This window comes from Embiotoca jacksoni, unplaced genomic scaffold (genome assembly GCF_022577435.1).
Source record: "Embiotoca jacksoni isolate LCO1_2020_lvr unplaced genomic scaffold, fEmbJac1.0.p SCAF_66, whole genome shotgun sequence".
In the NCBI taxonomy this organism is placed as follows: Eukaryota; Metazoa; Chordata; class Actinopteri; family Embiotocidae; genus Embiotoca; species Embiotoca jacksoni.
In genome coordinates, this window is record NW_027185421.1 from 359,879 (window position 1) to 382,666 (window position 22,788).

General features: G+C 43.1%; 1 protein-coding gene across 1 annotated transcript in view; it reads left to right on the plus strand.

Moving 5' to 3' along the window:
* The window catches only part of znf385d (zinc finger protein 385D), a 67,554-nt gene that overhangs the window by 15,202 nt on the left and 29,564 nt on the right, over positions 1-22,788 (plus strand). The window contains exon 3 of the mRNA XM_069175358.1: positions 20,563-20,670. Within this exon, the coding sequence (XP_069031459.1) occupies positions 20,563-20,670 (108 nt within the window). The remainder of the gene's footprint in view (positions 1-20,562; positions 20,671-22,788) is intronic.

Sequence of the window (22,788 nt, forward strand, 5' to 3'; positions counted from 1 at the left end):
GAGGTCCATCTGAAAATAATCCCTCATTCGTTAGAAAAGAAGATTCAAGAAGACCTGTTTTTGGGGGCGTGTCTGTTTGATTGACAGGTCTGTGGTGCAGTCAGGTTACAGCTATCGGTGGGCGGGACGTCGTATCGCTGGAGTTAAACAGTCATGTTCTGGGTGTTTGCTGGGACTGTTGGTATTTATATCATTGAGAGCAGTGTTGCACCTCTTCAGTAAAACTCAACTACTAATTTTGTAATATTGGATTTACAAATCGATTTTCTTATTACACATACATTCGTATACATACACACTATATTTAGATTATTGGCTTCGCCGTAAACTACAGAGGTCAACGGGGGGTCGTGCAGGCAAAACTAATTACTTTACGAACACGATAATAATTTAAATATCTGATTTAGGTCTGGAAATATTCATATATATTTAATATTACACGGATAAATTGGTATTAAGATTCATGGGATGTCAAAAACAACCCGTTTTGTTGATGAACTACTACAAATATCCACGTATTTCCATCCAAAACATCAAAACATGACAATTATGAAACCCAGCAGCTCATTTATATTTGGCTGTCAATGACAGTACAGTTTTCACTGTTTATTTAACATTTATTAATTTGAGAGTTAAAATTAATTTACCCCTCTGACAGTTTCTGGGCTCCATAACAAGCACATAATCCTGTCTGGTTATTGTTATCTGTCAACAGCCTCTTTAAAAATTACTCCTTTTTTTTTTTTTTAACCCCTTGAATTCATCCCAGTGTTTTGCTGTCCGGGTTCAGAGGGGGAGGGGCTTAAAATTCCTCGCAGCACCTCTGACCTGCAGATAAATATTTTACTAACAAAATGTAAATGAAATTAATCAAAACATCTGGTGCAATTACAAGTTCTGGCTTTGTCTTACAGAACATTCCTCATCTGTTTTCATATAATCAGGGAGGAAAGCAACGGCGTCTCGTTTCATCGCGTCCTCCCGCCACTGAAATATCTCAAGTGAAAAATAGCGGAAATTATCACCAGAATTGGAGAAATAACTTCTAAAAAACAAAAAAATCACGCACTTGCTCGGTGCGGTTGTGTGTCAAGGTGTGTTGCTGCCGACCCGTTTCGCTCGTAGAGAGAAGAGCCACTTCTTCCTGAAAGAAACAGAAAAAGAAAGTGAGCTTTTTCTTTTAAGAAGAAGAAGTTTCACGATTGCTCTGCAACTTTCAATTGATTCAATCACGGAGGAGTTATTGAAATTGCCACCTTGAAAGAAAGAAATGGAGCAAAACCGGAGAAAGAAACAGGACCGAGAGAGTTTTGGAGTGTAATGAAAGAGAAAAGTGAAAGGGGGGAGTGGGATGGTGGTGGTGGTGGTGGGGGGGGGGTAACCGAACGGAGGGTCGGTGGAGGAGGAAGAGGAGGTGTGTGAATGTTTGGGTTGTGTCTCTCTCTCTCTTTTTTTTTTTTTTTTTTTTTTTTTTGGGCCCCTGAAAATAAGATCTATCTCGCCCTGCAGCCGACATTTGTCTCGGAGAAAACAATACAAACTCCATTTCCCCCCGCAGAGTAATCAGGAATGTGATTTATCGATCGTGTGCACGGATCTGCACGCTGGGAAATTGCTTTGTAAGTCCAGAAGCCCGACACCGACCGGGCTCAGCGCCGCACAACCCCGCGACGGCGTCACGGCCCATTTCGATGCCCCCCCCCCCCCCCCGCCTCCTTCCCCCCCAACCCTCCCCTCACCCCCCCAGCAGCGGCTGCAATGGAAACGTTGGTCTTTGACGAAGTCACAGCGAGCAGCAAAGTCAGAGCAGCTCTTTTGTGCATTTGAGTAAAAAGCCGTGTGTATTTTCTGCATAGTAAACGTCAGGTGATTGACAGCCGGAGGACTCCTCAGCGAGCCCGGCCTCCGGATCAATGCGTCAACCGGACAAACTGGGCATCAAACAGCAGCTCATCAACCTCCGAAAATCTTTTAAGACTTCGCTGACCTCGGCCTCGGTGCCGTGACGGACAGGCGCGCTCCGGGACACCGTGACATCACAGCTGGGCGTGGTTTTATATGTAAATAAATCCAACCTAAACCGGAGAGGACGGAAAAGCTGCATCTCAGCCCGAAGTTAGATTAAACTATTTTAATGATGAGAGAACGTGCACAGAAAATATTAAAGAACAAGACAGTGTGCATAAAAATAATTCAAGAACAGGCATTCGATTCCCAAGAGGCGTATTAAGAGGAAACATCCAGTCACTGATCTTAAAATTCTGCTTTTCTACCAAGCGTGAACAAAAACAAATCTTGTTTTTGAACGATAACATATCCGGCAGATTAAAGCTGTCGTTTGGTACTTTTATATATAAATGAACATCTGTTACGTTAAAGCTTTTTCCAAATGAGTTCAGTCAGTATTGATTAAAGTTTTCAGGTAAATCTTTGGGCAGAGCATTTTCTACCTTGAATGAGGATGTGATAATTAAATCGTGCGGCTTTTATAGGCTTTCCACATGTTATCAGACCGAATGGATCAAATTCAGTTTGTGAAACGAGTCATTTCCCAGATGTTGTGATGCTTTAAAACATTTATCCGGCGTTTTAGAGCCGAAACAGCGGCGACGGAGTCGGCGAGGGCGGAGCCTATGACGTGAGCACGCGTCGACAGCAAAAGTTCGCACTGCAGCTTTAAACCGCTTCGGATGAATTCAGCAGCAGCGCATATTATAACGCATACCAGCGATTGCAGCATTTCACGTTGCATCCTCGGGACCGAAACTTTATTTATATCTTCTTAAAAGTTGAAATAATTTAGGACTAGAAGGGGAATTGCAGAGCGCAGACTTCGCCAAGGGCCTAAAACCGCAACCGAATCTGCTCCTGCAACCACTTTATGTGTCTGAATATATTTGCAAAACTATTTGAATAATTTCAAAATGTGCTCGTGCAAAGCTGGAGCCTCAAATCTCGGCCGTCGTACCGGTTCTCGCGTGCTGTATTGAATTTGAGTGCGTGCATGTGTATCCCAGTGGATTACTGGCGCCGTTATTGTGGAGTCAGCGTATTTCCTGAATGGCCTATGTTTGTTTTCCAAGATTGAAATTTACGACTATCTGCTGCGATTTTAAGATGTATGGCCTTTTAAAATTGAAAAATACTTTGTGTATTCGCCCCGTGATTCAGGTCCTCTCCAGAATTGAATGGGTTGTTGGGCGAGGCTCCACCTTTCACCGGGTCTAATTGATGTCGGGCCCGAAGTGTTTCCATAAACCTGCTGACAAACAAAACCACCTGCACAGGAACCCTTAAACACCGACTTAACAGCTGTTCATTATTATCAGAGACACTGAAATGTGTCTTAAAAAGCAGAGAAACAAATATCTAACCATAACATGTAAACAAATCTCAGCTGTTGTGTTGTTCTGCAGGACATTCAGCGGGGAACATTTAAAGATCTCGTTAAAGGAAATACTTCGGGAAAAAAAAGGGGAATTACAGCGTTAAAAAAAAAATACTTCCAGATCCTCCCGCTCTACGGCTTTATTCTTTTATTTTTTTTTTTGTATCTTCGACTTTCAAATGACAAGTGATTGCTCAAAGCGCCGAATGATGATGGAATAAAAAGAACAAAGGGGGTGAGTCGGGGCTGTTTTGCAGCCTCTCATTTGATTTACACATGTCCTATAAACATCTAATGCACTCTATAAATTGTGTTCCCTTTGAGGGAAGCGTGCGCGGCCCACAAAAAACGACGCAGTGATCAAAGCGAGGCGGACCAACCGCGGCGCCGGCCGCCTTCCTTGCAGCGGGTCGCACCTGCTGGAGTGGAGTGGAGTGCATATCTGTCTTAATGCATGTAACCCCCCCCCCCACCCCCGCCGACCCCCCCCCCCACCCCCCACCCCCTCTTTATCATTTAGCTCGTCGCTCTGGGGCTTTTTAACCCTCTGAACCGAGTGGAAGTTTTATGTCGGAGGAGCTCGTCTCGATGTGTTCTCCCACGAGAATATTTCACTCTTGGCTGGACGGCTGCCAGCTCGCTCTCTCTGGCTCTCTCTGGCTCTCGCTGGCTCTCTCTCTCTCCATCCGCTGGAATGCAGAGAGCTCGAGATGATTTTTTTTTTATGGAGCTGCTTAGTGCCAGCTTCCCGGCCGAGCCGACGCTAAAGTGCAGCGTCTCCTCCTTGTCTGAGTGACCTATCAGGTGCCGTACGCTGCAGCCTCAGCTAATGACTCTCGTTTGAGTGTTTAAATTCCCCCCCGAATATCAAACCGCGGTGCGATAACGCGCCGACGTCGGGGCTTTTTAAACGGTTTGCGTGTTTCAGAGCATCGTCAGAGTTCTGCATGTGAGAAAGGGGGGAAAACATGAGCCAGGAGAGGCCTGTTTTTGATTTGGATGCCTCGCTGCCATGTGCTTTGGGTTCTTTGAGACGGTAACAAAAATATGTCAGCTTTAACTGCCCCATCTGATCATCTTAACACAGGGAATACCGCTCAATTGGAGAATTCAAGACGGTATGTAGCAGTTAAAAAACAAGAAAAGCAGAGCAGTGTTTCAGATTTGGGTTCCCAAGGAGAATTTGTGGAAAGTTTCTGGAGTTTCTGTAAACAACGTTCACAACACCAGACGTCGGTGATGCGTACGAGGCTCAAAGTCCGTTAGAACTGTCACCTCGTAGATTGACGACGTCATAAAAAACAGATCTGTTGTAACAGTCTGCCACAAACTACGTCTTATTCAGCTGTTGCATGATGACCGCAGATGTTGAACAGATTATCACGATGCTGACAGTTTCCTTGCATCAACACGATTTGATTAGCGCACATCAGCGGTTACCTCGAGCTCCCCCATGATTCGAAGGATGCAATTCAAATTTAACTAGATGTTAAACTTTACCGTCAGATATATCTGAAATCTGTATTTCTTTTGAGAAATTTGGTACGTTCTTTTCTTTTTATTAAATATAAACACTCATTCAACACTTTGACGTTCTATATTTTTGCAACATAAAATATTATTTCTGATGTATATCCAAAGTTTTTCATCTTTTTTTTTTTTTTTCACAAAAATCTTAAATCCTGAAGAACCGCTGAAAACTCTGTGAGAGCATGTCTGAGTTCAGTTTAAAAAATACAGTACTTGGAAGTTCACAGGAACGACTGCATGCAGCTGATTACATTTTACCGTCTTCGAGGAAGAGCGTTCGTCTCACGGTATTATTCTCTTTCATGGTAACAGCCTTTCTCGCTGGAGGCCAGAATCTGATTTTACTTAGGCAGAAAACTTGTGGATTTGTCTTGAAACTCAACCGGAGACAGTTCCTGCCTCCAAAAAATGTTTATATCACTGAAAATTAAACAATCTGAACTTTGCAGACATTTGAAAATTGGTAATTACAGTTGAAGACAGCTGTTTCTTGAGCTCGCCCGGAGCCGAACGCCGTCCGACACCCGTCGCTCAGCGATCCCTTCCTCGGTGTGTTGCGTGCGTTCGGGTTTGGCCCTCGCGCCGTACCGTGTTTCATCATCAAAGCGGAACCAGCTGGAGCTCTAGTGCGAGCAGTTTGCACCTGCAACACCATTGTTCCCGTAATGAAAAGCACACCGGTCCCAGAGCGGGAATTCACCGCCGTCTTTTCGCACGGAGACAAGGGTTGACCCGGGGATTTACGAGAATGACGGACTGCTAAGCCTGATTCATTATTTTGATTGGGCTGCTCCGGCGGGCCTCGCACGGCCGCGGTGCGAGGGGTCCTCAAATGCACCCTGTTTGTCTGCCCCCTCCCACCCCCCCGCTGTAAAGCTTTCTCATACGTGTTTTTTTTTTCTCATGAGTCGTGTTCCTCTCTCCGTGAGCTCACATAAAATGCGTCCCCTGTGTGCCAAAAACAACTCAAACCATGGTCACCAATAAATCATTCTGGCCGCAAAGCCCCTCAGACGTGGGGAGGAGGAGGGGGGGGGGGGGCAGCAGAAGAAACTGGGCTGAGTGTCAGTGGTTTGAATTCCTGCTTTCGCACTGGGAAAGTAGAATGTAAAGAAAATGCAATAACTGTCGTGTTGAAAGTTTGAGATGAGCACATAACCACAAGGGAGTTCCCCCTCCCTCCCCCCCCCCAAAAAAAAATGCAGCTCACGAGTGCATGTAGTCTGCATTTAACGGTACCCGTCTTTACTGCGGGAGATAATCAGTTTAAATATGTATAACGGAATAAATGACAAGCAAGCCACTTAAATAAAAAGCACGCTGGCTCAGCTAAACTTTTCCTGCATTTAAGTAAAGCAAAAAAAAATACCAACATCGGTGAAAGCAGGATTAGAAAGTTGAATCCCTACAGGGCCTGTGAGGAAAGTTACAGAGGATGCGGTGCATTCGTTGCATTGTTAACATTCAGTGTTTGCAGGTGGCTTATGCATTTTTCTATCCGGCGGCATCGATTTTTTTTTGGGGGGGGGGGGGGAATCCAATAGATGGCCACGCTCCTCGGGCTCCTCTCTCATTACCACAGAATCAGCCTTGTTTGATATTCATGGCGGAATATTACGAGAAGATAAATCGTTTAATCTCAGTTTTTATTGAACCCTGTCATGAGCGAGACACTCCCCTACATCCTGTGGGTGTAGCCGAAGCGGCTTGATAGAATGATGGATTAGAAATTAGCCTGTGAGTGAATTTAGCACAAAAAAAAACAAAACGCAATCAAACTGCGGTTTCAGTTCGCTGATTTATATGCAAAAAGACTTTCAGTGTCCTGACATCGCACTTTTCGAAAAGCTTATCAAGGTGCATGCTACACAGCTAAACACATGCAGTTTTAGAAGTGAGTGTACCTCATCAGAGATTGAAATATTCCATGTACATAATCATTATAATTTGTCTTCAGAGGTTTTTTTTAAATGTTGTTTTTCAGATCATTTTACGCCGTTTTATCCAACAGATCACTTTGCAATTAAAAAATATGGGCAGCATTTTAAATTTCTCCTTTTAGTAGTTCTCTGTCATATAACTTCAGTCCCAGTGATGCACATTAAAAGCATTAGCAGTTTTTGAATCATAGTTTTTAAAGGATTATCCCGTTGGCTGTCTGCAGTAGCATCATTGTTGAATCTACAAATTTACAGATGATACAGCTGTGTTTGTCTATAATGGCTTTCTGGTAGCTGGCAGTCAGCAGAGGTTGGAGAAAATCCATTCGAACCTTTGAAGTTGGAAAAAGTGTATTTGAAAGGCTCCAATCTTCAATGCAGTAACAATTTTGGAGAAAAGTTTCAGAACTGGTTAGGTCTTGGATAAAGGGCAGACAATACGTAGTCATGTCTTCAGTCGACTGTCTACCAAACTGGTTTCATTGAAAGTAGCAGGAGATTACTGAAAGTCTACGGTAATGCTAGCAGCTATACATTGGCACAATGGTGCTTTGGGCTAAATGCTAACATCAACATGCTAACATGCTCACAATCACATGCTGAAGTTTATAAAAAAGGAAGAAAAATAGCATGTTTGTTTTAAAGTTAGTTTGAGTAATGACAGGTGTTGCAGTGGACTGTTTTGGTGATAGCGGAGCTGAGCCGGGGGGCAAAGCTTTCAATTCGCCAGTCGATGTACGTTTCAACCCTCATCTACGGTCTTGACCTTTTTGATCAAAAGGAGCCAGTTGAGTTGGTTTGGGATTCTGATTGGGGATGCCTCCTGGGCACCTTCCAGTGGAGGTTTTCTGGGCATGTCCAACTGATAAGAGACCCCGGGGTAAGACCCAGAACCCGCCAGAGGGATTATATTATCTCATCTCGGGATCCCCCCAGGTGGAGCTGGAAAACGTTGCTAGGAAGAGGAAGTTCTGCTGCAACCCGACCTCAGATAAGCAGCAGAAAATGGACAGCTGGATGGATACTTAAGACATGACATGAACCCAATTTTTAGTTTTTGGGAGGGCTTTCTTTGTAAATCACAAATGTCAACGTGATAGCCAGAGAAAAAAACTGAGGAGGACTAGGTTTCATCTTTTGTGCCTCATGGACATCTGCACCAAATTTCATGCCAATCCATCACATAGTTTTTGAGCTATTTTCATTTCAACCGAAGAGGCGAACGAATCGAGATCCCTGTAGCCAATCGCCTAAAAGTGCTTTTGAACATGTCATTTTTATAAGAAAAAAGTATAACTGTAACACATTGTAAACACATCAGCCTCCTGATAGTTGGGACAGTGCAGTCATAAAAGAATAAAGCATTAAAAACTCATAAAAGTAGCACCATTATTGCTGCACTCTGTTTTTGGTCCTTTAATTTGTCAGTTGAACAAAAGGTTTTTTGGTCAGAAATATTGTAAAAAGAATATGTTTAATTCTCACTTGGTGCGCACCCAAGACATTTTTTGACAGGTTGTTTTATATGAACTGGACCACAGAGAGAAGACAAACAGAGCTTTAATTAAATCCGATCCCCAGATAATTACTTCAAATAGCCGTAATGGCTGACAGCCAGGACTCCGTGACGGCGCCGAGCCGAGAGCGATGCTTTAAGGAAGGGACGCGGTGCAGAGGGTGGCGACGGTCTTACATATTTATCTTTCATCTCAGCTGGATGCGGGAGAAAAATTGAAATAGGGTTCGGGGTTGCAGAGGAATGGATAAAGGAAGCGTTGGAACATATTCACGGAGAAATAAATACGATCGAAAGAATGCGGCGTGACGAGAGAGAAACAAAATGAAGCGCAGGGTTCGACCTTCATCGCGATAAAGTGCATCCATTTGGCCCACGCCGCTCCTTTCTTTTCTATTTCACGTGGTTTCGTCTTCATTCTGTAATTTTGTATTACTTAATTGCCGTCAATACTTAGCTTTAAAAAAAACAAAATTATAATAGTAACAATGGGATGAGGTTGCAGCCTTAAGCGAAATGAAATGTAAGATTCTTCGTACCTCGGTTATTGTTTCATTTGGCTTAAAGAATAAACGGAGAGTGTACGGTCGATCGTAGCGGCAAAATACAGCTAAAAAGCCTCCACTCAAACACAAACAACTATAATCAGTGAGTGGAAACAGACGCTTCCCACAGACGGCTTTGGTCAAATAGATCTTTAGTAACTCACTTAAAACCATTAGGACATCCACAAAGCGTTTGAAGACAGAACGCAGATTCTGTGAATTTCATTCAAAGCACAGTTTGAATATTTGCTGCTCTCGGAAACCTTCGATGATGAAATTGCTTCTTTTTTTTTTTTTACCTTTTATCTATCTACAGTGTCGGCCTTTTGCTTCCCGGTGCGAACGTATGTCTGTCTGAGTCATTATAGCCATTATAACGCCCCGAGCTGAGCACTTGAGAATATCTTTTTTTTTTTAATAAATGTATGCGGCGGGAAGCGAGCGTGACGGGCGGTCGGGCGTTGCAGGTAATTGGGTGGCAACAAGGACAACTTAGATCTGCAGGTTTGAAAAAAAAAAAAAAAAGCTTTGAAGAGGAAAACTTTTCAGTTCAATCCAATATAGAATAACGTTTGTGTGATAACAGTTTTTATGTAAAGGCTTTATACCAGCTGCATTGAGCCGGATTTGAGCGAACAAGTACAACAGACTTTCTTGACTTCAATTTAACAGGTCAGATTTATACTTGTAAAGTATATAATACATCACAAAGCGTAGCCAACAGCTGTAAAGAAAGACCTTGGGTGCCAACACTGAGCTCGACATGCAGCTGAAACACACAGTTTTTATTAACTTAATGACCGCCAGTCAACATAATATAGAAACATAGATATCTTGCCTTTAGTTTGGGCTGACAGGTTATCGATCACCTTTATCAGCAGGTAAGCTGAGCCCTGTGCACTAAGGGAAGCTATATGACATCTTTTAAATATCTTCTTAAAATGTACTTTTATCGGAGAGCTTTTGCTGATTTGAGTGGATTTTAGTGATCAACTCTTATTTCTTTTATACCGTGTTTTAATTTGTTTTTATGGTTGTTTTATACAGTTATTGTGTTTAGAGGGTGTTATATTGTTAAAGGCTTGTTAGAATTCACTTGTTGTTTTGTTTTAATGGATAATTTTATGTGAAGCACTTTGTAACTGGAGTTTAGAAAAGTGTTATACCAATAAAGTCTATTAGTATGTTTTATTATATTGAACTGTGTAGCCCGGATTATCAACATGGAGATCAGGCGTATGTCTAAGACCTGGCCGACTCGTTGTGGCAGGAGTTAGTGGACTATTTTGTAAGTTAGCGAGCTTAACGCTAGCAACATCTGAGCTGATACTTTATTTATTTTATATGTCTATTAATTAATTCTTCTGCCAAAACTTAAAAAAATTTACTTATCTCATAAATGGATGTCGTCTCCAGGTCTGGAAAAGTAAAGCTAATGTGGATGTGCCTTAAAGTGTAATACCAATAAGGGCCTCTAGGGGGCTGGCTCAACTTCTCTCATGAAATACAAAGTCAATAAATGTTTTCCACAAGTCGTTGAGGTGTCATCAGCTAAATTCCCTCCTTCTGATCAGAGTCCCGGTCGTCTTTCTGAAAATATTTCTATCAATAATTAGATATTAGGCCTCAAAGAGAAGTATGTTTCGGGGCAAATCTAGTTTTGATTGACATGCCTGCGATGCAGTCAAGATTGAGGTGGGCGGGGCATAGAGTCTTCGGTTCGAGTGAGATCCACCACTCTCTCTCCTCCCCAACTCGTCCAAATAACCAAGATGGTGATGATGAGGAAACTGACTAGCGTTGGTAAATGGCAGAACATCACTGACTCGTTTCAAGGGTGTGACTTTGACTTAAAGATTTACCCTTCTGCTTTTACAGGCCGAGATATAAACGTCAATATTTGCTGGAATTTTTCAGTTCTCACTCTGGCATCATCTCTGGCCTCGTGTTAAGGATGAGGAAACTTGCATTTCAGAAAATCTCCCAAGTGTCTCTTTCCCACAGAGCCTAAGGCTGCTCATTTGGGCCTCACTGTTTTGACTGCTGTTGCTGACTATATTTGGGGATGTGGTTTAAGGTGGGAATACAAAAAAAAAAATAGCCAAGGGGTTTAAAGAGTATCAGATGAATCAAAATTACAGTCCAAATCAAAAATATCATTGTGGAGGGTAAAAACATTTTCCTGCAGTCAGTTTGGTCAAATAAATCTAAGACAAGTGTGTTAATAGATAGAAGATCATTTATTAATCAATCAAATCTAAGACAAGAGCCCAAAATTCAATGATTTGTTTATCTATTTTCTATACGGAGTAATAATTCCCTTCTACATAGATAATGAGATGGGCGTGTCCATGCGTATTGCTCAGTAATTGGAGGATAAAGGAAATGTGTAAAATCGTATTATTTGTGCAGTCACTTATATATTTTACCTGTTTGATAACTCTTTTTAAAATGTTTGTCAGTTTTGTGACTGTATTCTGAAATATTACACTTTAGTTTAACTGCTTTAACTTTTGGAAAACGTCTCGCCAGCTTGACTCATTGTCGCGTTTTCTACCTGAAGAATTTGCCGACTTTGTGTTTTGGCGGAGGCTCACGTTCCTCCTGTGTTTTTTCTACGAACACCTGGAAGCCCGTTCCTCGCTCATTACAAGCAAATTAACCTCCCCCTCCCCCCCTTCAGATTTAAGTTGCTAATATTCGAAGTCCTCTACGGCGCCGGCTGATGATGAACTAACGGACTGGGTCAGGCGGCCGGAGGGTAATTGGGAGACACATAGAAGGGAGGATTAAATCTGACAGGTCATTCATCCCACTTTAGTTAATAGTAAGCGAGTCTGGTGACCGTGAACGCATCGCGTGGACCTCACCGGTGGAGCCCCTCATCAACCAGTCCGTTCTCTCTCTTCTGTTTTGATAGATATGACGCTACATCTTATACACCATCTTTCCAATACACACTAGATTCCTCACACGTCCCGGTGAGGCAGCAGTGTTTACGCTCGCTGTTCTCTGCACTCATACACACCTTTTTAAATATAGCCCGACAGTGTATATAATACGAAGCACAGGGATCTGTTAGATAGGTATATGCCACCCAGAAGGCTTCACACTCTTGCTCAGAATAACAGATGTCGTTGTAAAGTCTCTAAATCTGCCACTGCTGCAGGAAAAGTCCCTGTTTGTGCAGTCACATGCGTGTTTAAAAAAAAAAAAAAATCATATCTGTATTTCATTTCAGATTCGAAAACAGAAAGAATTTAATCAAAAAGTTCTAAATAAAAACATAGTGGGTACTCCAAGGTCCTTTTGGTGAAAGTCACAACTGTTTGTCCCATAAATGACGTTAAATGAGTCATGGCTGAAGCACTTCTACTGTTTGGATTGATGTGAAACATCCTTGACTACTTTAACATTAATAACTGGGTCAGAGGATATCTGGTTCTTTGATATGTGTCTTAAAAGTCTGTTCTTTTCAACGCTTATGGGACACTGTTGATAAAACTAATATAATCTGCTGCTTTAAACCGATAACTTTTAGATTGTGGGTCCTCTTTGGATGAATTCCAGCCCATTCTCATCATAAAACGTGTTATATTTTCACTGTAATGTCTCTAAAATTGTGAGATGTCTACGTTTGATACTGGGTTGGAGTAGAAAGACCGACAAGACTCCCATAGGAAGGAGGTCAGAGTCGGATGGATTTATTTAAACACATGACTTTCACTCAGGAGAAGAACAGGGTGGGATTTATTCTCTGGCCAATAAATCTACGCATCTTATTTGATTTACGTATCCTCCAGAAAGTAACTTCACTCGTGTACATAACGTTAGAATTGTGAAAGTAAGGCAGCGTACTTATTTTAACCCAATTTAAACCCAATCGTGCGGTTTCGGTGGCAGAAACGTGTAAAAAAAAACAAAAAAAAACAAAAAAAAACGTTGTACGTACGTCTGAGACGCCATCGGTCTTTGTTGGACACTCAGCGAGACGCGGAAGCAGGACAACAGAAAAGAAGAGACCAAATTCACAGCTATTGTTGCAAGAAAAAAAAAATAATCCAGTTTTTTACCTTTTTTATGTGCAGCGCACGTTTGATGGGTGACCTTGTCGTCGTCATAACTGAAAGTATAGTTTTGTTACTTCTTCGTAGAAAGAATTTGGCAGAAAGAGAGAAAGAAAGAAGGAAGGAAGGAAGGAAGGAAGGAAAAGTTCCCCATGTAACTTCCCCTGTGAGACTCCCTGCCAGCTAATCATCAGTGGTGTTATCGATCGATCGGCACCCTGCAGGTCTGTTTTGGACATTTTGTGCTGCAGAGTTGTAAAAATGCGACTGCTGCTCCACAGGGACTCTAATCTCCCCGGAGACGATTCACGGAGACGTATTCAACCAAAGTGTCCAATAATCGATTGTGTTATGTTTGTGTTTGTGTATTTATATTTCATCTTCACACACACACACACACACACACACACACACACACACACACACACACTTGAGAGTAACGGCGTGTGATTCCTCCTCCGACCACATCAGGAAGTCGTTTTTTTGACCCTTTCTCGTCAGTCGTCTTGCTGTAAAAAGTCATCCGGTCTCGAGCGCCATCTCCGCTCATCACTGTCTCGTCCTTGTCACATTATCCGCCGGCGCCGAGCGGCGCCTGACGCTGGTGAACTTTGGAGACAGACGGGCCTTCTGCAGGCTGTCAGATACTATCCAGCAAATGACCTGCTTATTCTCCCTCGCTGTCGACTCGGCCGGCGTCTCCTCCCTGACAGAAGCACGTCAGTGAGACTCGAGAGATGGACGCGGGAATGAAACGAGACACCGAGGAAAAATGGATTTACTTATATTGTCAACAGGCCTTAAACTTGATGTTTCTGAAAAAAATAAAATGATAAATACAGCAAATGAAATGAATGAAGTGACGTTTTTCTCATCGGGGAGCTTTAAAATCTGCCTTTAGATTCGACAGTTAATCACATGAAGGGTGTTTTTTTTGTTTGTTTTTTAAATGTTGTGTTCTACAATAAGTCGTTCCGACCCAGAAATCTGACTGAAGCACCACAGACTGGATATAAAAGTGGACGTAACTTCCGGGTCTAAAATAATGGTTGCAGAAGTGCTTTAAGCTGCAATACCAGCGAGTGCCACTAGAGGTCGGCTCCAAAAAGCCTCCGGCTCCATAGACTCCCATTCAACTTCTCTCATCAAATCCAAAGTGAATAAAATGTGTCCATCAGTTATCTCGGTGTTGTTAGCTAAAGTCACTCCTTCTTATTAGTTTTCTGGAGGTCCATCTGAAAATAATCCCTCATTCATTAGAAAAGAAGATTCAAGAAGACCTGTTTTTGGGGGCGTGTCTGTTTGATTGACAGGCCTGTGGTGCAGTCAGGTTACAGCTATCGGTGGGCGGGCACGTAGTGGATCAGATAGAGTCAGATCCACCACTCATCCAAATATGGTCACTTCCTGCTCCAAACCGCTCCGAACTAGCAAAGATGGCGCCGGCCAAAATCCGAGGCTTCATAACGGCCGTTTACAAAACCAACGGGTGACGTCACTGCTGGTTCACCGCTTGGCAAGCGCATGATGGTCTTTGCACGGCAATCCTGGAGGGATAAAATATGAAGACAAAACTACTTTTCTGCGGGGACGTTAAAGACGTTTTAACGCGACTGTGAGACCTCGTGCGGAAGCTCTGCAAACATTTTCTTCTTCACTAATTTGCAGATGGTCCGCGTTCGCCATCTGCTCTCTGATCGTCTGCGGCGGCGTCACGGTTACCTCAGCCTCGGGGCGAGAGGCACGTTTCAAGACAGACAGCTCATCAGGATGATTGACAGATCTTGGGCGCTGGAAGCCGACCAGCCGAGGAGAAAAAAGAAAAGAAAAGAAAAAAGAAAGCTGCGTATTTGTGCTTCAGGAAGTGATTTGAAAGATGACACTGAATTTTTGCTGCAGCGTGCGACGGTGCACTGCACACTGCTGCAGGCTTGAAGGACGGGCGTACGTGACCTGCTTTGACGTGTGGGGGAGGAGGTGGTGGTTGTGGTGGTGGTGGGGGGGGTGTTTGTGCGAGTGGATTGTGTGTGTGTGTGTGTGTGTGTGGGTCGTGTTATATTTGCTCCGGCGGCGCTCCGGTCTTCCGGCAGGCGTGGCCCGTTTGTGGCTCGGTGGGTGGCTGATGGTAGCGGAGCAGCAGGGGGGAGGGGGGGAGAGGGAAGGAGGGTGGGATGTGTGTGGGGGGGGGGGGGGGGTGGACACGTCCCCGGCGCTGCAGCTGCTCTCTGCAGACGACGTGGCCCTCACGCACATCTTGTTTTTCGTCGCAGGCGAAGAGTTGAAAACTCCACACGTCAAAGGGGGGTGGGGGGGGGGGGGGTTCTTTAAAACGATGCTTTTTTTTTTAATTTAGTTTGGAGCACTGAATTGTGGGTAAAATTTCCCAGTGAGGCCAAGAAATGAGTGAAGAGAATTTTGAATCCTCTTTTTCGCCCTCTTGATATCACATGATTCTACGAAAATGTAAAAAAAAAAAAAAGAAAAGTGGTCTTCAGTGAGGATTCATCTCGCAGCGTTGCGCTCCAGAACAATAACATGTTTCCTCGGCCGGTGCGTGTTTCTAGTAAGAGGTCACCGTCGGTCTCTCGCAGCCCAGATGTGGTTTTTTTTGTGTGTTTTTTTAACTGCCGTGAGCTTTTCCGCTGCTCGGGCCTGGTTTCATCCTGCCAAACGAGCCCTCGCCAGCTCCATGTGTCATCCTCTTCTCTCCCTCTCTTTCTCCCCCCCGCCCCCCAAAAAAAACAACTTGGGTGAGATTTACAGTACAAAAAAAAAAAAAAAAAAAGGTAGACGGTTGTGTAAGAGCTTTCTTTCCCTCTGAAGTGTGTCAGGGCAGAGGAGAGTCCTGCCTCCATGTTTTCAGCCTCCGAACATCGTGGAGTGCGTTTGGGATGAAGAACTGGCCATTATTTGCTTTTACCTTTTTTTTTGTTTTGTTTTTGTGGACGTCGTTGTGTGTTTGGTAACGCCGACGGCAGAAATATGATAACTGATGCTGCGCAGGGTTTTTTCCTCCTTTCGATGTATCTTTAAGGTTTTTTCTGTGAAGACATCATGCCTTCCTATTTTCCATCTGCCGAGGAGGTGTGTTCGGTCACTCAACCTGCCGCAGCTGCGAAAGGTTTTTATTGCTCGGCTGTCTTCTCTGCTGCCGTCGTAAGTCATGCGACTTCAGGAAACAGGAAATTATCCATTTAGGTGGGAATTTTTCAACAGTGAACAGCTTTGCTTTCGCTCGTGACAGTTTGTATTTTCATTTTCTGGTATATACTTAAAGCGCTTTCATAAACCGCTCAAATGATCATTTTCATCTTTAATCAGAATCATTTTTAGCAGACAAACTTTATGATGAATGTGTTGGCAAAAAAAATAGCAGAATATTTTGTTTCGTCCAATCTTTATTTTCCTTTCAGCTCCCTCTTAATCTCTACAAACAAAATGTTTGACTCTATCTGATAAAAAAAAAAAAAAATTTTAAAACTCCCTCCAGGATTTTTTTTGTGATCAAAGTGTTTCATTTTGTGGTGGATTTTTTTTCAAAGTTGCTTTTCTTTTCTTTTTTTTTTTTATAACTACTTGATAAAGAGTAATATATAATCACTTCCTTTGAAAATAAGCCCCACAAAAACAGCTGAGACTGATTTCAAATAATAAAGTTGCCAGCTGTAAAAACCAAAACAGGGAGCTTAAAGACACTAAAGCAGAAACAGCTCCGATCAAAAACAATTTGATCCACGGTCGTGTAGAATATTCGTAGTGCTATTTTTTTTATTTTTCCACGACATGCTGTGTGTATTTTGTATATATTAAGAATTAATGAGTTCAGGACACGAGCTTTAGTCCTGGTTCTGGTATTTTCTTGACTTTCATCTCCGCTTTAATCAAACCTCGGTGCTGAAAACCCTCATAAGCCTCCCAGCAGAACGGCACCATAACTTACATCCTCCGTCAGGAACACATTGTGGACCGTTTACCATCAAAAAAATACTCCACCAAACATGTTCCTGCAGCCCTGAAACCCAACGGCGTCCCTCGCTGATCGTCACGGCGGATTACAAGCGTACGAAAACACCCACCGAGGACGACTCTGATTCTGTATTGTCTGTGAACATAAAGCGCTGAGTGATTCATTCGAGACTCCCTCGCTTCTCTGACAGCTCAATTGCAATCGTTTTCTTTTTTTTGGTGAAAAACATTTTATTGTGTTTTTAGAAAACCAAGAATATTCTGAAAAATAATTGAAAAAAAAAAAAAAAAAAAGGATTATAACTCACTTTGTTCCAAAAAGAACATAAAGAGATAAAAATGACAAAATGGAGGAAAGAAATAAACGAATACTTTCCCAAATGCGGCCTCACGGTGAAACTCGGTGACATTCTTCTGTTTTCCTTTCAAAATCGAATTATTCTTATCTCTGTGTTTTTGTTTTTTTCCCCCAAATGTCAAAGTCAGACGTTTAACGGGAGCGTCTTAAGTCCAGGAGCCCGTTTCAGGACGTCTGAAGCCGAGTTCGCTCTGAGCGAACCTCAACATTTCCCTCTTCGTGAGTGCGTCAGGTTATTCTTGATCAGAGCTCGTCTCTGCGACGTCTCGTCCGACAGATCGAAACAGACGGTTTGGGTTCACATCCCCTCCGGGCCGGTTCTTCCTGCTGGTCGTTGTGAGTCCAAGTCTTCCTTCAGACAGAGCTTTAGGACGGACTGTTCGGATTTTGGGGCGTCGGGACGCCGTCATTGGTTGCCGTGGTTACAGCGTTCGCGTTGCTACGCCGGTTGATGCGGCTCCAAGAAGGCGAACGCGTGACAGATGGAGATATTTCTTGACGAATTGTCTTGTCCCGGTTGGTTCCTTCCAACGTCGCCCGGACAGACCAATAGTAGTCCCTACCCCAAATGTGGTTTGGATCCAATTTACAAACGTTACATTTAATTGTTTTTGTTTTTTTTGTTGCTGTCCAGACTTATTAATCCATCCAGACACATTCTGGATGTGATAAATAAACGGATTTGTACACGACCCAACTTCCCGGCGTCTGTCCTCAGAGAAAGATCTCTTCCAGGGACACGATGTGTCCTTCAGCCTCCTCCTCTCAGAGACGCCCTGACCTCCGTCGCCCGCCTTCCCAGCTGCTCCTCGTTCGGTCGGTCCCGGTATGAAATCAGTTTTTTTCAGCCGGTTCTTTTTGTCAGATCGTCGTCGTTTTTTACGTTCTGCCTGCAGCCGGTAGACCGACACTAACTGCAGCCTCAATAATGACCGAAGAATTGAATCCATCTGTCAGGAGTGTACTCTTAGATTAAAAAAAGAAAAACAAGAAGGAAAAAGCCAACTGTTCGGTTCTACTTGGCTCGACAGCTTTTCCCTTCCAGCGGCGAATCTCTCAAACAACCCTTTGTTACCGCTGCACAAGCACTTCTGAAATCCCGGGTAACGCTTCGGTTCAGGCAGACTGCGTCCACAGAAAGCGACAGACTAACATCATTGTGCCTCCCCATCCGCAGAACAATTGTCAAGGTGGATTAATCCTCCCGCGCAGCGCCGGCACCTTTTCCACTTTCCGTTGCCAAGCGGGTGCCTGTTGAGATTTTTTTTTCTTTTTTTCTGAGAGATGTTTGTCGTCCCCCCCCTCCTTCACCCCCAAAGGGAGGGAGGAACAAACCGGACGGACAAGCATCAGAGCAGTTTCACAGCCGCCGAAAATCTACATCTTTCTGTTTATGCTCCTCGTATTTGATCCTTTTGTCACAGGAACAACGAACTCACCCTGCTAACAGTCATTATCTGTGCAGCCGCAGCTTCACTTGTCACAGAAGTCCACTTCGAAATAAAACAACTGCGGGTTTCTTTTTACACTCCGGTTTAACGAGCTCAGCTGATCGTGACCGAGGAAGACGTGAAGTGTTGAAGTGTACCGGACCTCATTCAGGCTGCAGGTCTGCAGGTCTGCCGGCGACGATTCAGTGACAAAGGTGCAAATTCGGTCCTGTAAAGGGGGCAGAGATGTATCTGGATGAACGGCCATGTCATGTGAAATTAGATTTTTAATCAAATGTAATATATCTTACTGAAAATTGTCTAAATCTTAAGTAAAATTTCACAAAAGTGTCGACACCGCTTTTTAACCTCCGTGTTATTATTCAACATCATAAAAGCAAAATATGGAATATTTTTGAAAACTGGTGCAGCATCAGATATATTATAGACAGTCATTTTTTCATGCGCTGCTTCGGTCAAATTATCAGATTTATTTGATGGAGACAAATTGCCCTCGCCTCGGTTTGACTGTCACAGTGCTGCCGGTCCTCCAGCAAGCTGTTATTACAACCCAAATTAAATGGAGGCCGGGTCACGGCTTGATTGAAAGGTAAATACAAATGGAAGTTAAGAATAAAAACGCATTATCTACTGGTGATTTTTGTTTTTGTTTTGTTTGTTGAATACTGATTTTGAAAAAGACAACAGGCGGTGCGAAGGAAGAGAGGACGCTCTCAAAAATATGGCCAGTGTTTTTATCATTCATACAACGTGCAGTTAAGAGTACAAATCAAATCCATATTTAATGTGAACACTCTTTGCTTTTAAAACAGCTCCAGTTCTGTGAAGTACGCTCAGTTTTTAGCAGGTAAAGTGTTCAGAGCATCTCGGACAACTTGATACAGAATCTCATTGTCTCACCCACCTACTGTATATTTACCTATCTAAAAATACACAATGATAACATAATGATAACTGGTTTATGGGAAAACTACCGTCCCAACATCCATTAGAATCGGTGAAAGGTCCCACCTGGGCCAAGAACCCAATCAATTCAAGAAAGAACCTAAATCACAGGACAATTACATAAATGATTATACCAAGCAGTAACCAACAGTGATGTCACCCGTTGGTTTGCGATCTGACAATCTAAAGCCCCCGCCCCTGTCTGATTAATGAGGGATTATTTTCAGATGGACCTCCAGAAAACTAATAAGAAGGAGCGACTTTAGTGAACAACACCATGACAGATCGTGGAAACAAATTATTGACTTCGTATATCATGCGAAAAGTTGAATGGGAGTCTATGGAGGCTTTTTGGAGCCGACCTCTAGTGGCACTTGGTGGTATTGCAGCTTAAGGCACTTCAGCATCAGCCTCATTTTTCAGACCTGTAAAAAACTGGTCAAAAAAATGTACCGAACGCCTTTGATGGGGAGAACAGGAAATGTTCTGTGACGTCAGGCTTAATCGGGTTTTTTTTTTTTTTTTTTTTTTTTAAAGTTTACTTCTGGTGAAATGTTGATAAAAATCGAAGCACTTATGTTCGGTCCCTCGAGGGAATTTACCTGTCAGCCATTTAACTTAAATGTCAGTGAAGACCGACGAGTAAGCAAACGCTGAATTAATTCTGCATTAATGTTGGAGCCTGAACTCACCTGTTGAAGTGAGTGATGGATGCTCGGTTTTCTCTGCGGTTACCCCCCCCCCCCCCTCCCCGGGGCAACCTGTTTCCCTCCACCGGAGCTGATTTACAATTCAGCATTTAGCGGCGTTTTTAATCAGCCTCTCTCTGCGTGTGTCTTCTCGCTCCGTCCTCCAGATGGACCCGGTGCAGAAGGCCGTCCTCCATCACACCCTCGGCCTCCCTCCCACCGCCAAGAGGAAGCACGTCTCCTGCAGCGTCTGCCAGCTGCGCTTCAACTCGCAGGTGAGCAAGTTTTCTTCCGAAGAGCAGCGAAAGTTTAAAAAGTTGCGAGGGTGGCTGCTGCTGCCAGCAGAAAAATACAAAATAAACTTCTTTTTTTAAATTTTTTTTTTTTATGTTCAGCTGCTTTGATGCTGCCACGCTGTCATCGCTCTCAACATATGCAGATAAACTAAGTAGAAACGAGTAAATATTAGATGAATAGCAGCTCATGAGACGACGCTTCAGATTCAACCTCCGGTAAAGCAGGTAAATACAGTTCAGTGCTGGCAAATATCCCGAAGATGTTCCCCGTTGTTTTGATCCGGTTGAAATTTATTTCAATTTTTTTGAATTGAAGATCCAATCATCTCTGGAGCTCGAGTCTCATTCAAAGACAGCCAATAAAAAAACGAATGAAATGGTCAAAGTTGTCATTTTGACGTTAAGAAATGCATCGATTGATTCACCTTGAAGCTTGTTTTGATCAGCTATCATCATCTACCTGTTAAATTTACTGTATTAAGCGTTAATACAAACTCAATATTTCCTGTGCCGTTTCAAATGAGAAGCCTTTTAGCATTTGAGCAGACAGAAAACCTTCATTTCTCCACGAGGCTTTTAATGTGAAACGTTTGCAGGGACGTGTTGTGACTGCAGATAATTAATCCAGAACAATCGTCAAAAATAGCAGAAATATATTATTGACTTTGGTAAATAAAAGGCATGAAAATATCTCGGCTACTTTATTGATTATTAAACTTAGTTACACGACCTTAGAAACGAGCGACAGTGATGTAGAAATACCAATTACGGGACCTTCGTGACACGTAACTCATTCTTATAAGAAAAATGCCAAAACAAACCTGTGAATCCTGCAGTTTAATTGCGGTTAAAGACGACGATTGACAAACGTGTTGCCGGTGACTTTGAGCATCGGTTTAAGGAATCCCTCAAATGAATGGATGCGAAGTATTCGCCAACTCCAACGGTCCAGATATGTAAATCTGTAACCCGGTTCCCCCCCCCGTGATCAAACACTGATAGAATTCCTCTCCGAGGCTCGTCTCTCATTACGGTACCACTGGTGGGACTCTGGCACACCTGGTGGAAGAAATTGCCTCTTTAAGACCTCATCACGATCTTCTTAATTGATCCTCCCCAAACACAATTAAAAACCTTCGCTGCCTTGTTGTGGGAAATGAGTGAGAACCGGAGAGTGAGAGAAAGGAAAGCCTGAAAGCTCAACTATGGTGTTTGGTTGCTAAATAGAAAAATACACAGATGAAATTGTGTTTTTCTGTGTACTTACTTGTGTTTTCTTCTCGTCGCGAAGCGTTAAGAATGAATCGATTGGATAAATTGACGACCTCTGTTGATAAAGCTTAGGAAAAAATGTTGGGACATGTTGAAATGTTTGAAATTCATGTCCGGTTCTGGTTCCTGTTTTCCCGGTTTGGGGGGCTGGACTTTATGACACGATAATAAAATTAAATCCCCCCCCCCAAAGAAAACCCATTCAGACGGTGTGCTGCCAACAGAGTCAGAGCTGCGTTTGATTGGAGGAGGGCGACTCTCCCCGGAGGCGGCGGCGTCGCTCAGAGCGGCGGGGTGTCGATGACCTCACAGCGGGTGATAACGAGGTGCCGCCCGCCTTCTGGGTTCAGAGCGGGCCTCCGACGGCTACACCCAACCATTGACGTGCAGAGTGGCCAACCAGCTGTTTTTCTTTGCAGCGTTAAAAAAATAAATAAAACAACAATCTTCAGGGTTCCCACGGGTCGGAGGAAATTCAGGGAATTTTGAAAAACCTCTCCAGACGGTGAAAATCAGGGAATTTGATTATTTTTTTGGGGCCAAATCATCAAAAAATCAGGCAATTTTGTCAGCATGTTTAAATTTGAGCGGACATTTATCAAAATTTTATATTTTCCGTGTTAGTTAGCTGGTTTTTGTCTGTTTGTATGTTTGGTAGCGTTAGTGGTCACTGACAGAAATGGAAAATGTAGCTTCTTAGGTTGCGAGTTAAATACCGTTATTGTTTAATTTCTTTCAATAACAGCGTAGTATAGAAGCGTTTATTGTCCGCTCAGCACAACAGCAGCATGTTTTTTTTTATATTTGTAATACAGGTCCTGGAAA